Source organism: Rhinatrema bivittatum, chromosome 12 (genome assembly GCF_901001135.1).
Source record: "Rhinatrema bivittatum chromosome 12, aRhiBiv1.1, whole genome shotgun sequence".
Lineage (NCBI taxonomy): Eukaryota > Metazoa > Chordata > Amphibia > Gymnophiona > Rhinatrematidae > Rhinatrema > Rhinatrema bivittatum.
The window spans coordinates 41791951-41808166 of record NC_042626.1 but is presented as its reverse complement, the minus strand read 5'-3'; the positions used below and the strand labels follow the sequence as shown (position 1 = coordinate 41808166).

Here is a 16216-nt window from a genome sequence, read left to right as displayed (position 1 = left end):
TAAAGCACAAACTTTACTCTTGATGCAAGGAGTTTTGTGTACAAAAGTGTATGTGCATAGGACTGTACACACTGCTTAGTGCCCTTGCATGGAAATCTGATGCAAATGAAGGATAGTGCAGAGAGGTGAACTAGCTTATTTAATTTTCTTAGTGCTGGAAATTTTACTTCAGGTCCGAGGTGAAGTAAAGTTTCCGGAGTTAGTGTTAGTCTAAGGGCAGCTGCAACAGTTCTGGTGCCGGGATCTGTAGTCAGTATTATGTGCACAGAAAACATTTTTTTTTGTGTGCCAAGCCTTTTCTCTGTGCACTTTTCCAGCTTGTGTGCATTTTTTTTTAAACTCTTGCTGCATTAGCATACTATTAGCTTACTGCATTTGGGAGTTAAAAATATTAGCTGGTACTTTAAGAAACTATGCACTGAATTTCAGTGCAGTTTTAACACTCAGCTAAATACATCGCCCCCTCTATTTGCTTCCAGCCCCTTACTTGTACAGTAATAACTTGCATCCCAGTGTACATTGAGACAACATACCACATCACTAATAAAACACCTCATCACAAGGTCTGCTAAGGCTCCTCTCAGACAGTCATGTGCTACATTGCTCGTTACCGATTCATCCATGGCCTTATGAGATGCATCATGCAGGGTGTCCCTTTCATTAGCCCTGACACCCATGCTAGTCTCTACTCTTTGAAACAGATGCAAGGAAAGTAAAGCTTCCACAATCTGACCCGTTCACTATTGCCTGCCCCTGTAAATCTGAAGAGACCTTTACAGTCCTGGAAAAAAAAAAAAATCATAGAAATACATGACAGCAAATGAGGACCCTTTGGCCCATCTCGACTGCTAATTCCATTTTTGGTGTAATGCCATAGAGCCAGCTGATCTCCAGCTCTCCCCTCACTTCTCTGTAACTAAGAATCCTCTGTGCTTATCCCAGACTTTCTTCAATTCCAGTTTTGTTTTTGTCTCCACCATCTCCGCTGGGAGGATGGGCAACACATCCATCGCTCTCTCTCTCTGAAGAAATATTTCCTACTGTTGCTCTCGAGTCTCCTCTTAGCTACAGCCTCATGCTGTGACTTTTTGTTCTAGAGCGTTTTTTTCTCTGAGAAAGATTTGCTTCTTGCGCATTATTTAATCATTTTAACGTATCTGCAGGTCCCTGTCATATTCCCCCATTTTTCTCCTCTCGGGCATAAAGATTTAGGTGCTGATTTTAAAAGGATTTACGCGCGTGGGGGGGAGGGGGGTACGTGTGCCGGGCCTATTTTATAAAGGTCCGGTAACGTGCATAAAGCCCCGGGACGTGTCTAAGTCCCGGGGCTTTACAAAAGGGGGTGGTCCGGGGGCGGGGCCAGAGGCCTCCGGCATAGCGGCCATTTGCCGCTGTGTTGGAGGATTGCTTGCCGGCAGGTTGCCGGCAGGCACAAAAGGTAAGACAGAGGTCAGGAGGGGGTTAGAGTAGGGCTGGGGGGGGGGGGGGGAAGGGAACGGGGGAAGGCCGTGGGCGTCGGCGCGCGCAAGCCCCTTGCACACGCCGACCCCTGATTTTATAACATGCTCCTTAGGTTCTTAAGGCTCAGGTCAAAAATATGAGTTTATGCACATCTCGTATGAATTCTTTTTTTGGATGGACTACTTTATTGGACCAATGGAAGAAATATCCAGTTCTTCCCAGCACCGATGCCACTATTAGAATTCTGTACTTAACATGTGCTGCAATGCCCAAGGTGTGTGGGGAGGGAGCAAATGGTGAATGTCCCCTGCAGCACTGGCTGAGTGCCATTTGCAAGGGGTGGCAGGGAGGATCCATTCCATTTCCATGAGGGGCTAGGAGGGTGTCTCACTATTCCAGTAGCGCTATCAGCATGGAACATTGGAATCCAATGGAAGAAAATTTCACAAAGCGGATGAGCATGGTCCATACTTCTATCCGGCAAATGAACCTTTATAGAAAGAGGCATTGGGGATTAATGCTCTGAAAGCTTGCACATCAAACATTCAATGGCTTTATAAAAAGGTATCTCCACCAAACAACTTTCAGACTTTTTTTTTTTCTTAATTAATAATATTCTGGGCAGGCTATCTTCTTTATCAAAAACTGGCTAGACTTTAATAAAGTCCTTGCCCTCATCCCTTACACAGCACTCAAAGATGGAAAAATCTCAGAACGGCAAAGTGATTTTTCCTCTCAGATTACTATGGGGATAGCTTTGCCAGCTGGCTCAGATTTTTTTTTTTTTTTTTTTTTTTTAACAGATAGACTGATCCAGTCCTGGCTTTACTCCATTACATACAGGCACTTGTAATTCCTGTTCATCGTAGGCAAAAACAAAAGCAGAATGATAAGTCTATGCCTGCAATAGGAGGATAAAAATCAGGAGTGGATTAACCCTTTCAGAAAATAAAAATAATGAAGACAATTGGAACCACCTTCCTGGGACTAGGAGGGAAAATGTTAGGAGAGAAATGACACCGTTCTGCTCTTTCAGGAATTATCCATATACCCCGACACGCAAGATTTCCAGACCGTACTAGTTCCATTTCCTGATGCTATGCGAAGAAAGGGTCCATAAGGTCTGGCAAGATCAGCACCGCCCACCTGGAGCCTACAAAGGATCCAGTTTCCCCCTGGACCACTAGGCCTCTGTACTGGTGTCCTATTGCAAGGCTGCTCTGGCTTTAAGCTGGGGGCAAGAGAGCTTGCATGCTTTCACTGATGGTACCAGCCTCCTGCGGTGCCTGGCTCTGGAGAGGGAATGCACGCACCAGAAGGTAAGAAGCTCCGCTCTGGTGGAAACTCAAGCTTACCTCGGATGCTCTGTTACAGGCACTATCTTTTTAAACTTTTTTTTTTTTTTTTTTGAGCTGCTGCCGTTTTGTGCGGCAGTTATCTTCCCCCACATCTTGACCTAATTTTACAAGTTGCTGTGGGAGCACAACAGTGCCACCTCTGCAGGAGAAGGAGGGAGGGTTACAGTAATTTAGCAGGAGCACAGCATGCTCTAGGCACCTGCTCCTTGACCTTCCTAGTCCATTAGGGGCTTACTAAGGCCTGTTGGAAAGGCACATTTTGGCATCTATAGTGATTTTACTTTAACTGTACAGCCTGGCACACGAGTGTGTCTGTCTGGCTGGGAACACTCTGCAGTGGTGCCTGGGACACTTCTAGTGCATCTCTCTTCACCCACTAAGTTAATCACATTGAAGTAAAGACAAAGAGACATGGCTCAAAATGGCTCCCTAGCTCCAACCTGCAAGTGCTGTCCTGGCCTTAGGCTGGGCCTGATTTATTTCTGGTTACATTTCCTGACCTGGAACCACAGCCAAGCCATCAGCGACATTTTGAGTTGGTCCTGTGTTTTGCTTTTTTTTCTGGGATGTGTAAGTTTTACAAGTTCCACCATGGAAACTATTTTTTTTCCCAGAAAAGGTGACATATCTCCATATTTACCATTCCCTCCCTCCATGTTTCTATTCTTATCATTCTGCCCTTCTAAATGTCCCTTCCTGTAAGGGGACCCCCCCAAATGTATCCGTCACTAACGTAGTAGTTGCCTTTAGTTAGGGAAGTGTCACCTCTTATGTCCTTTGTCACATCTATCATTTCACTGTTCTCTCACGCCCCCTCTATGTCCTCAATGTCCTTATGTCACACCCCCACTATGTCACTTCTTTTCTGCTCCCTCCAATCACATCCCCCTCCTCTACTGCATTTCCTCTCCAAATTATCTTCTGTTTTTAACTCCCCCTTGGTGACAGTTGCCACTCCCGGCCACTGAAGATCAAGTAGAAACAGATTATTATGGCAAATGAGATTTAGTTTGCCCAATATCATTCCCAGTGCAATACCAGTTAATCTCTGATGTTTCCTTTACTTCTTCACAGATAAGGATCCTTTGTGTTTACTGAATGCTTCCTTGAATGTGCTTAGGGAAGAGTAACTCAAAATATAGCTACAAATGTAAGATTCCACATTAGGAGTCACCATTCAGGAAAAAGATCTAGGTGTCATCATTGAAAATACATTGAAATCTTCTGCTCAATTTGCAGCAACAGCCCAGAAAGCAAGTAGAATGGTAAGCATTATTAGGAAAGGAATGGAGAATAAAACAGAGAATATCACAATGCCTCTGTATTGCTCCATGATGCAACCTCAACTTGAGTATTGAGCGCAATTCTGGTCACCACATCTCGAAAAAGATATAGCAGAATTGGAAAAGGTACAGAGAAGAGCGACCAAAATTATAAAGGGGATGGAACGATTTTTCTATGAGGAAAGCCTAAAGAGGTTACGTCTGTTCAGCTTGGAGAAGAGATAGCTGAAGGGACATATGATAGAGATCTATAAAATAATGAGTGGAATAGAATGAGTAAACATAAATCAGTTGTTTATTCTTTCAAAAAGTACAAAGACTAGGGGATACACATTGAAGTTACTATGTTGTACATTTAAAACTAATAAGACAAAATATTTTTTTACTCAATGCATAATTAAGCTTTAGAATTCTTTGCCAGAGGATGTGGTGAAAGCTGGAGGAATAGTTCATAAACCATTATTAAGATGGATTTGCATAAATCTACTTCTTATCCCTGGGATAAGCAGCGTGGAATCTATCTATCCTTTGGGATTCTGCCAGGCATTTTGTAACCTGAATTGGCCACTGTTGGAAACAGGATACGGAGCTTGATGGACCTTTGGTCTGACCCAGTATGGCAATCTTTTGTTCTAATGTACTATGGTTATCTCAATCAACTCCAGTGGAAGGCCATTTCATGCATCCACCACCTCTCTGTTATGAAATATTTTCTGATGCTGCTTCTGAGTTTACGTTCTTGGAGCCTCATTCTGTGACCCCTTGTTCTACAGCATTTTTCCTCTGAAATTTTAAATCACAAAATCTCTCAGATAAATCCATTACCCTGCAGAAAAAAATGCAGAGATGCCTGAAAATTCCAATTCAATGCCATAAAATAATCTGTACATCATGGAATGGAACTTCTGGTGTTCACAGAGAAATTCCTGACCTTCTCTATACCAGAATCAGAGCAAGATTTCTGCTGCATCCACATTTATAGACACATGCAGCTTGCAGATATGATTGCGTAACCTTACCTGTGTATCCAGCAAGGGCTGCAGCAGGAATGACCGGCTTGTCTTTGTTCAGGTCAGCTCGGTCCCGCACGTAGTCCTTAAAAGTGCCTTTTGGCTTGTGGTTGGGTAGCGCTGCTGGGTATTCCTCAGAATCAAAGCTGTCATAAGAGGGGACACGCTGGAGACTACTGAAAGAGGACTGACTGTTCCAGGACTGTGTCAGGCGGTCACAGCTGTCAAAGCTCTCAATGCTCTCGAAGGAGTCCTGTCCACCGAGTTTACCTGCAGGGTCGGACGAGATATCATCAATGCTGTGCCCCATGATGGGCTTTTTGTCATTTTATACAGTCACACTGTCACCTAAAGAATTTTTAAAAAGGAAGAATAATGACCTGAAAGTGATGTATATCAGTAATTTATTTATTTATTGTATTTTTATGGCACCTCTAAAAGCTCAAGGAGGCCTACAGGACAGCATGCATGGAATTCTGTTATGTTGTCTCGGGCCTGCTAAACAGACATACAATTTTTCTTGACCCAGCAGTTTCTTCCTAATTCTTTGGGTCTCCAGCTCAGTTGGAACCAGGCTTAGGATCCTGGTGCCATGAGCCATCCGGGGAGTTGAATTTGCTCCTATTTTACATCCTCCTTCAACATACCTAGTTTGGCCATTGTAGCAGAGAGTTCTGGGCTAAGGGCCATGCACCAAGTCTCTTTCTGGAACCCTGCAATCACAGGCCCCAAAATCTGGCCCCTTGATGTCATCCTTGACTGATGGCTATTTCACCCACCCCCAGCCCCCATCTGACCCAGGAAGCAGAAGACCCAACTCAGGAATCAAGCTGAGGACTTTCCATGTGGCATTTAACAGCACTGCTACTCAGACCCTGGGCTGGGCCCACACTTACACATTTTAAAATTCAGGTAACTTGCAATTTCTGCATCTACAACTCATGTCTAGCAGTAAAACTCACTGTGCTCACCATAACTCTCTTACAAGGGACTCGCTGCCTTGCTGTACCAGAAGATCCCTGTCTCAGCATGCGGCATGAAACAGGAGGGAGGTGCCACAAAAGAAAAACAGCACCATCGAATATATATATAAAAAACAGGAGTCTCTTTAAATTATTCTATATTTATATTCAAAGATGTCACTATTCTTGTGTTTTAGAGATTACTATAGAGGCAGAAAAGGAGAAAACAAGAGGGTAGAGGCTACAATTACTGGGCCTTCTACAAAAGGGGTATTTTCCTTATAGGGAAAGAAATAAGCCTCAGTGAGTGCTAAGGTGGCCTCAGTACCTTCAGGAATGATCTCACAGAAGAGCAAGGAGCTGCCCAAGAGTGTTAGAGAAAACTTTAATAAAAAAAAAAAAAAAAAAGTAAAATCAAACCTCCAGCTGTTTCTTACAGACTGCCTATTGTAACGAGGCACTTAAACATCTAAGCCAGCACGTTGCTCCCGCATGTCTGTGAGAAGGTCAGAGTCTCACAAGTGAGAGTCAAATATAAACGACGTGGAGGACTAAGCACACCAAACGTTTTCTAAAGCAGCTTGACAGAGAAAAGGTGTGAGCTCTGGCTCTGCTCTTCTGTCTGAAGCACTACTTCAGTAGGACACCACCACCGCTTCTCCCCCCCCCCCCCACCCCGAGGTTTCTGTGGGTTGCAGCCTACGGAGGATCAGGTTAGGTGTTCGAGAGCGCAGCGGTGCCTTTCTCAGGCAGAACAGTCGACATTTATGTGTTCAGAAAAAAGGTCAATGCTAGAATGAGTGAAAGAAAAAAAAAAACCAAGCAGAGTGAGAAAGAGGAGCAAGAATGGGAACGACTGCAAGGGTCTGAGTGAGAGCGGGGGAGGCAACAGAAACTAACAAAGCGAGACAGCAAGAAAGAAGGAGAGAGCACATGAAACATCCCAAGAGAGAGAGAGGGAGATAATGCAGTAACACACACACACAGGGAGGACAGAGTACGGGTGATAAGACCAGAGCATACAAGAGAGCACACACACCCACCCACCCCCAGACACACACACACACACAAAACTAAAACAGAGCACAAAAGATTGAGAACGGAGGAAGGAGGTCAAATTTCAGTGAATCCAAAGTGAACAAAAAAAAAAAAATCAACAAAACCCAAAAAGTTCTCAGAGAAAGACTGCAAGAGTTGGTTCAAGGCTGTCCCTCTGGGCCCAGCACATCTGGCTCATTTGCCTGTTAGAAACTAATGTTCAGCCAGCAGAGGAAAGGCAGAAAAGTAAAACAGTTAAGCGGCAATACTGAGCTGCTGGAGGGACATCTGAAAATAACAGTACCAAAGGAAGGAATAGAAAAGGTAAAAAAACAAACAAACCACAACCCCTACCATTTATACAAAAGGCCTGAAGAAACCAAATGCTTTGCATATAAAGACTGAAAAACAATGAAAGTTGAGGTGGCTCCAGAGACACTACCCATGCACAGTGCTCTGAAGCCGGCTTTCAGTTCCCTTCTCATGCAAGAAACAACGAGCTGTCTTTGGCTGCCCATGTGAGGCAGGGCTGCCACTCAGGGCACCACCAGGCCCGCAGCGGGGCTCAAAAGCTGAAGTAGCGTCACCTCAAGCATGAAATAAAAGCCACAAGGGAAAAGTCCCTGCCCTTGCATGCTAGATATTTGGAGTGCACTGCCCTAGCCACCTCACAGGGACATCGTGGAAGTGGGCCGAGAACCAGTTCAAATCTTGTTCTCCCACTGACACTTCTTATGACAAGTCACGTCATCTTCCACTGTTTCAGCTACCAACTTTAGGCTGCAAGCCCTCTGGGGCAGGAAACTTCTTACTGTCAATGAAATCTGACTTGTCTTGAACATTGGTTTGGAAAGCCAAGTAATTAAATGCACATACACTGACAGATCTGTTGCAACAGTCAGCCTGCCACAAACTCTCTGCTGTTTCATGGCAGGAATTGCAAGAGCACCCAAGCCTTCTACAAAATCCCTGCTATTTCAGAGCAGGCTGTCCCTTCCTGTGAAGTGATTATACACAGTACAGTGGGGTAGGTAGAGTAGATATCCAAGGGTGCTTTGATAGTGCCTCAGAAACCACCTACCTCGACTGATGCGCCCCACACACATGTGATCAGGCGACACCACCTCTTGCTTGATGGAAAAGAAGTCTGCCTGCGTGGGCTCCGTCTGCAGTGGGTCTCGGAGGAGGGCGGCTGGGTAATCGCTCTCATACTTGAGGGACAGAAGCTCCTCGGAGCTAATGGGATGGAGAGTCTGGTAAGATTCAGTGATGAAGCTGGGCTCAGAGAATTCAGAGGGCGGCACACATTGAGCATGCTCAATGCCATAACCTGTGCGGGAAAAACGGAGAGGAGAACAAGAGAGAGAGCCCGTGGTCAGACGAAGACTTAAGATCAACAAAATTACAAGGCGACCATTCTCTCCTTGAAACGGCTATGTGGCAAGAAGCAGGGACTGAGTGCACAGCTCTTCTTAACCTAAACATCAATACCCAAGAATAGGTGACAGAAGACCTACTGATGAACCCCCAGTGGGAAAAGGAAAGCACAGGCCAAGGAAACTGCCACGGGAAGATTTTCCACCAGCCACACTGTGCAGGTTAACTTGCTCTATTGTTTTCTTAGAAAAAGAGCTACAATCAAATAAAGGAATGAAGTGACAAGGTTAATGCATGGATTTTGTGGGGATTTCAACTTTGGCCCTATTAAAAATTCTTACCCTCATTGGTTTGCCCAAATATACTCTCCGCCCATTACAGATTATCCAAAACTCTGCAGCCCGCTTACTGACTGACACCCCAGTTCATGAGCACATTACCCCAATATTACAGCAACTCCACTGCTTACCAACAGCTTTCAGAATTCAGTATAAACTTGCCACAATTGTACATTCTCTCACCATGGATAAAACGCCATCATGAAAATATATTCCCCGGCGAGATCCCTCCAATCAGCAAATCCGAATATTCTGGACATCCCCTCCCCTAAAATCATGCGTCTGGATGAAACTAGGGAAAGAGCACTTTCAATAGCAGGTCCAGTCGTTTGGAATTCATTACCAAATAAATTGAGAAATCTAGAAGATCCTAGGTTTTTTAAAAAGCTTTAGAGACCTTTTTTTATTTAAACTCGCATTTAATGTCTAAATCCATGTGTATGATTTTTTTTAACTACTCGCTGCTTTGCAATGTCTATTCTATGTGACTTTGTCACCATGTTTTAAAAAAAATCTGTGAATTTGATATTGTAACCCGCCCTGAACATAGGAAGGGCAGGCTAAAAATGTTTTAAATAAATAAATAGACTGAGGTCATTTTCAATAGGATAGGTGCCAGGATCCCTGTTTGTTTATTTAAAAAAAAAAAAAAAAAAAAAGCCTACTCTATTGCCAGTTCCAGGCATGTTACATGAAAACAATCAATCAATCAATCAATCAACACACAATATAAAACAGACTCTCCAACTCAAGATGGCTAGGCCCAGAATTTCTGGGTGTACTGCTAACAACCCAAATATGTTACTGAATTATAAAGACTGAATCTGCTCGTGTATCATACAGTGCAGTCCCCATGCTCATATCAACCTTGGTCAACACATGGCCAAGACAAAGTGAAAGCTTTGATAATTGCTGCAGCTCCTCAAAGCCTGGAGGAATAACTGAGTTATGTAGCTTCCTAAATGGAACAATATTCGGAGGCCAACTATCATCTCTGTTCCACCTTCCCCAAGCTTGGACTCATACAGTGAATTTTCACAGGTTAGCACTCCTCTGGATGGATGGACGGACTGAATCAATCCTTAAACCCATTTCTTGTAAAAAGAAAGAAGCATTGCAAAGTGGTGGGGAAAAAAAACAAGGTACCATGCACATTAGCTTCATTTGTCTTTAAATTATTTGTTGTGCACAAATTCGGCACATGTATTTCTTTATTATTAAAAAATACTTTTGTTCCGCTCATAGCAAACCAATACACGTTGCACAGAGTACAATGGCACATTCATAATATAATACACAAAAAAACGATAACATACAAACAAAAGTAAAAATCACTAAAACAGGCATTGCTGAAGCCTTCAAGGACTGAACACCAAGAGGATAACTTTTAAACAACTCTGCCCGGCCCCATATAAGGCCACGCAGAGATCTAACTTAGTATTTTATAACCTGTGTATATCAGTTGTGCACAGATTATAAAATACACATACGTCTACTCCCCCCAACATACGCGCATGTGTTTGCTTATGTGTGAATACCTGCAATGTATTGAAAGCATGCTCTTTTCCTACTTATCTTATAAAACGTGTGTATATTTTATGTGCGAAAAAAATACAACTTGCTCATGTAAAACCCCAATTTATACGTGGAAACTGGTATATTTCAAAACAGGCACGTGTAATTGAAATAACTGATACCTCCACCAGTTCATCAAGAGCCCTGAACTCCCCTAGTTCACTCAAAACTCCCACCTAACCAATAGCAGACAAGTCTGATATCAATTGTGCTAGATAATTAAGAAGTGTAAAATTGTGCCAATAAGTTTGCTTAATACAGTCCTGTAAATCTGTTACAAAATAGCAGCATATACGTGCTCTTCTTTTGGCCATATCCCACCCGTTTTGCACGGATAACTATGCATGTGAAAATAATAATACGCATTTATTTTTCATTTTTATAAAACAGCATATAAATAGCTTGTACTCATGTACATCCTAATTTTATAAGTGTAACTTTTGAAAACTCATAGCCAAATGTCTGCATTCAAATAGCACAGAGAGCAATTTATCCGGCTTAAGTTAGCCAGATAAATCATTAAGGATATAAAGCAGATCACTGTCATTTAGGAGGTCTAACAATTAGCTAGATAAAATCCTAGTTAGGCAGATAGCCAGATAAGTTTAACTTGACCAGACCCAAATAAATAACTTATCCAGATAACTTATTTCTGCTTTGGAATGCTCCCGAAACACCTCCAAATTATGTGGCTAAGTTTTACCTAGCTAACTAGAAGACAGTCAGAGCATAGGAATTTTGAAAACCTACGGTTTATTTGGCTAAGTACTGATCTTAGCCGGACTAACTAACTGTTTGAATATTGATCACCTGCCTTCTTAGAACAGACATGTCAATGTATCTGAATCAACTCAAACTTACTGATGTAGTAGTCGGAGGGGTACCGGGAGTCTGGATATGCAGGGTTTCCTCCATTTATCTGGTATGGCTTGAGGTCTTCTTCAGAGAGAGAGAAAAAGAGAGAGAAAGACAGACACATCAGGAAGGTGTTTTTCAATAACCTACAATGTCAGCCTTATACATCTAAAACCTTGTGCCTCGATTCCTCTCTCTCCTGTATCCTATTCTCCTATTGTAAGTTTAAACTTCTTTATACATTATCACTCTGTATTCCTTATTGGGAACCAGTGATACAGACGTCTGGGATGTCAGGATGGGCATGTCCCCAGGACAGCCTTTGAATCGTTCTGACTCTCCCAGTGCCTGGAAACATTAGGACAGCCTCTTCACAGATGTGTGTAGTGAGTCACGTTTAATCCAGTTTCTACAGCAGACCCCTTTAAAGTCATGAAAGTGGCACACTGGCCAGAACCCACCTTTCTGCAACGGCTTAACAATGTGCCTCCTTACCTGCATTTAAATACTCATTTTGCGGTAGATTTTAAAAGCCCTACGTGCATCAGATCAGGGAGATATGTGCATCTCCCGGGCCGGCGTGCTGCACGTGTGTTTTAAGAAAGCGCACCAGGGTACGCGCACAAAAGCAAAAGCGGCAGGGTGTGGGCGTTGCAGGAATTTAAATGGAAATCAGCGTGTAAGAATTTATGCACACAAGCGCACGCCGGGTTCCCTTACCGCATATCTTTACTTCTGCTATAGATGGCACGTAAGTCATAAAACAAAAAAACTAGGCCAATCAGTGGGGTTTTAAGGGTTGGGGCGGGTAGGGGTGGGTAGGGTAAAAGAGAGGTTAGTTAGCTGGAGGGGGGGGGGGGTGTTATGAAGTCCTATCCTGTAACCGGGCAAAGTGGGAATGAACTGGTTTACGCGCTTCCGGCTGATTGAATAAGATGCGCACATATACACGCGCATGATATAAAATGGCTGCGTCCATCGGCACAAGCCGGCAGCTGTTTTAAAGTTACTGTCCCTGTGAGCAATGCTCCCTCCAAGGAGCGTCTAGGGGTGTGTGCACATTTTTTTTTTCATGTGAGCAACAATGATTTTAAACCAACAATTTTTGAGCGCCACTATTAGCGTTGCATTTCTGTATATAGCACAAAGAAAGGTTTGTGTGAGCAACCCTATCAAATCCTTGAGCAATGGTCCAAAAATGTATGAGGAATTGCTAACACACCCAGCTTAGAGGGAACTATGCTTGTGAGTATAAACTTTACTGCCGATGCAGAAAGGAGTTTTAAGCTCGCAAAATGAGCACTCTAAAATGAGAGAACTACTTAGCAGCCTCGCATGGAAATCCCATGCAAATGAGGGCATTAAGCATTACTCCCCAATGCAGAGCAATGCGTTGGCCTGGTCAGCATTTTCTTAGCACTGGAAATGTAACTCCAGGGTCAGAGATGTTAAGCACTGACTACTCAGCTAAGTGGCAGTGGTGAACCTCGCCAGATAGCAGGGTAACTCAGAACTTATCTGGTTAAGTAGCCGTGCCTGCTACTGTATGATCTGCCTGTCAGTGATGCTCCCTCCCTTTCTGAGTTACAATCAGGCCAATACAGTACAGTGCACTCAGTGCACAGTTTCCTAACTCACAGGCTAATATTCTTTTAACTCCCGATGCAATAAGCTAACGGTGGGCTACTGCCTAGGGAGTTCTAAAAAGCTGGCTGCATGTAAAATGTGTGTTTGGCACAGGCCAATGCACATTCAGGCCGATACAGTAAACCTGCATTTAGACACGCATTTTGGATGCGCTAGCTTTACCCTTATTCAGTAAGGGGTAATAGCATGTCAAAAACGCGCATCCAACCCCCCCCCCCCCCCCCCCCCCCCGAGACTAATAGCACCCGCAACATGCAAATGCAAGTTGATGGCCCTATTAGTCATTCCCGCGCAATACAGAAAGTAAAATGTGCAGCCAAGCCGCACATTTTACTTTCAGAAATTAGCGCCTACCCAAAGGTAGGCGCTAATTTCTGCCGGCACTGGGAAAGTGCACAGAAAAGCAGTAAAAACTGCTTTTCTGTGCACCCTCCGACTTAATATCATGGCGATATTAAGTCGGAGGTCCCGAAAGTTAAAAAAAAGTTTTAAAAAAAATTTTAAATCTGCCCACAGGTTGAAAACCGGACGCTCAATTTTGCAGACGCTCAATTTTGCAGACGCTCAATTTTGCAGACGCTCAATTTTGCCGGCGTCCGGTTTCCGAACCCGTGGCTGTCAGCGGGCTCGAGAACCGACGCCAGCAAAATTAAGCGTCGGCTGTCAAACCCGCTGACAGCCGCTGCTCCTGTCCAAAAAGAGGCGCTAGGGATGCGCTAGTGTCCCAAGCGCCTCTTTTTACCACCGGCCCTAATTTAAATATTTTAGTTTACTGAATCGTGCGCACAGGACACTGGCCTGTGCGCTCTCCCGCTCACTTTACTGTATCGGCCTGAATGTGCATTGGCCTGTGCCAAACACACATTTTACATGCAGCCAGCTTTTTAGAGCTCCCTAGGCAGTAGCCCACCGTTAGCTTATTGCATCGGGAGTTAAAAGAATATTAGCCTGTGAGTTAGGAAAATGAGCACTGATTTGCAGCACACAGTTTTAACACTCAGGTTTCTGCATCTGTCTATGATGCATGAAAGACCGAGTGCACCACACGGAAAGATAACGCCCGAACAGGCAACGAGCAGCCCTACATGCAGGCAACCCCCAAAGATCTCACATAACACAGCCACTTTTGTCATCAGAGACTTCATAAGGGGCTAGGGCACTGGAGGATATGAATTCATCAATGATACAGTTGCTTTATTAACATTCCTCCTTCCTCAATAAGCTGTGGGACAGCCAAGATTCAGAGGCCGTGACTTAACCACAAAGATATTTATAAAGCAGCAGGCATCTGGCTTCCCTTCTGATATTTGGTTCTTCTCCACTTACGTTTGAAGTCCTTAAACTAAAGGCTAATTCCCATCAGTCCTTGCTGGGCCCTCCTGGTCTGTCTGTCTGTCTAGGTATAATCCCATCTCACCCCAGCCTGCCCGCTGGATAACTCTGCAGAAGGGGAGGAGAACACAACCCAGCTTTGCTCTTTTCCCAAAACAAACATGCAGAATCACCAACACCCCTCAGCACACGGACAGATCGCTCGCTCGCTCCTGCAGTCACACATACCTAACCACCTAGACATATAGTAACGTAGAAACACGATGGCAGCACAAGACCGCATGGCCCATCCGCCCTGAAGTTAGCTTTACAATTCCCACACCGTTGTACATGAACAAACGGGCCTGACCATGCAAACATAGTTACACGTAAGGACACAACCCACCTCCCAACCATGCACGCAGGCCCACGCACCCTTTTGTCTCGTATCACAACTAAATAAGACAAAAACAAAAAGAGGGACTAGAAAGCTAAAAGAAGAAACACGTTTTACCTACACTTGGCCTATGCATAAATGAAGAACACAGTAAGAAAAAAAAAGTGAAACTCCAGTTAACCAGTGGCGTACCAAGGGGTGGAAGAGGCCCACCTGAAATGACTTTAATATGAAAAAGGTCCTATTAATGAGAATGCTCTGCTGCACCAAATTCAAATTCCTGCTCCTAGCCTATAAAACCTTCAAAGACTTGGCTCCAGCATATCTCAACAGCTCTCTCAGCCCCTAAATACCCATCCACTCTCCATCTCAGGCCCCTCAAGAACATTGCACCCCGCCAACACTAGGAAGAGAAGTTTTGCAGGATCTGCCCCATCCTCGTCTTACTACCTTACATCAGACTCGCTCCAGATGTCCTAACCTCCAGGAAACTGGTGAAAACCCAGCTCTTCAAAGCAGCATCCAACAGTAGTGACATTAGCCCGATGAAAAAACTCAAGTTTATAATCCCTATCCCTTTTGCACAACAGAAAGCCACAAATACTCACCATCTTGCTGGAATTGTATCTATATTGTAATAAAACTGTTCTACTGTATTTGTAGCCAGCCATACTAATGTATCAAGCTTTGAACTCTCCTGCTGGAAAGGCGTGCCAGACATTGATGACGAAGGCCATGTAAGCACATGCACGCAGTGGGTCAGATTTCCATATGCCAAAAAATCAGGACAAAAAGCAAGTCAGTTTGCCTGTTCTGGGACAGCACATCTTTTGTCCACCGATTTAAACATTTCCTACAGCTTCTTGAAATAAAAAAAAAAAGTTTACATGAGCAAAAAAAAACAAAAAAAACCCCAAACATTTGACCTGAAAATGCAGAGGGACTTTTGGTCAATCTTGAACATTTATGGACTGAGTTCGAGCCCATGGCTGAGCACCTGATTTTAGCTGCTCTGGTTAGGCAACAACATTAATCTAATTTTCAATCAAACACAGCCATCTAGTTTTGCAACTGAAAATTAGCTTAAACATAGCTGCCCAAAATTGGAGCGACCAAATATAGGACCATAACTGCACCACATAAATTTGAGCATTTAAAGTTAGGGACCTAGCACTGGAAATTAGTGCTAAGTAATTAACTTTCTTCCTCCCCCTCCCTGATCAAATCCTGCCCCTGTGGCCACCCACATTTACAGCTACTAAATTTAAACCAACACAGTATGATGGGGATGGGGCGTGATGTTTAAAGGTCATTACCAAACTTCAAAAGTTGAAAATCTGCTCCTTAGCAATTTTTTTTTTGTATAGATTTTGCTTTTTTTTTTTTGCTTTTTTGCATTTCCAGAAGCTGCAGGAAAATAAAACCTTTGACCAAAGATGTGCTATTTCAGAATTGCATGAGCAAACTGACTTGCAGGCTCTTTGCACGTTTCTTTTTCTGCCCTACTTTTGCTGGATCCTCACATCTGGCTGTATGTCACGCTTAGGTAAGTACACGTGCGACAGCAACTACTTAGCCACACCAGACCAGCTGTGCACTGTACA

The 16216-nt window shown here is 43.8% G+C and overlaps 1 protein-coding gene across 7 annotated transcripts in view; it reads right to left on the bottom strand.

Annotated features, from left to right (window-relative positions):
• Positions 1-16216, bottom strand: part of ETS1 (ETS proto-oncogene 1, transcription factor) — a 338616-nt gene that overhangs the window by 38378 nt on the left and 284022 nt on the right. For 6 of the 7 annotated variants that reach the window (XM_029572460.1, XM_029572467.1, XM_029572463.1 and 3 more), the window contains 3 exons: positions 11264-11341; positions 8194-8442; positions 5122-5382 (listed from right to left, as the gene is read on the bottom strand). In XM_029572460.1, the coding sequence (XP_029428320.1) occupies positions 5122-5382; positions 8194-8442; positions 11264-11341 (588 nt within the window). The remainder of the gene's footprint in view (positions 1-5121; positions 5383-8193; positions 8443-11263; positions 11342-16216) is intronic. The other variant, XM_029572461.1, reaches the window with a different exon arrangement.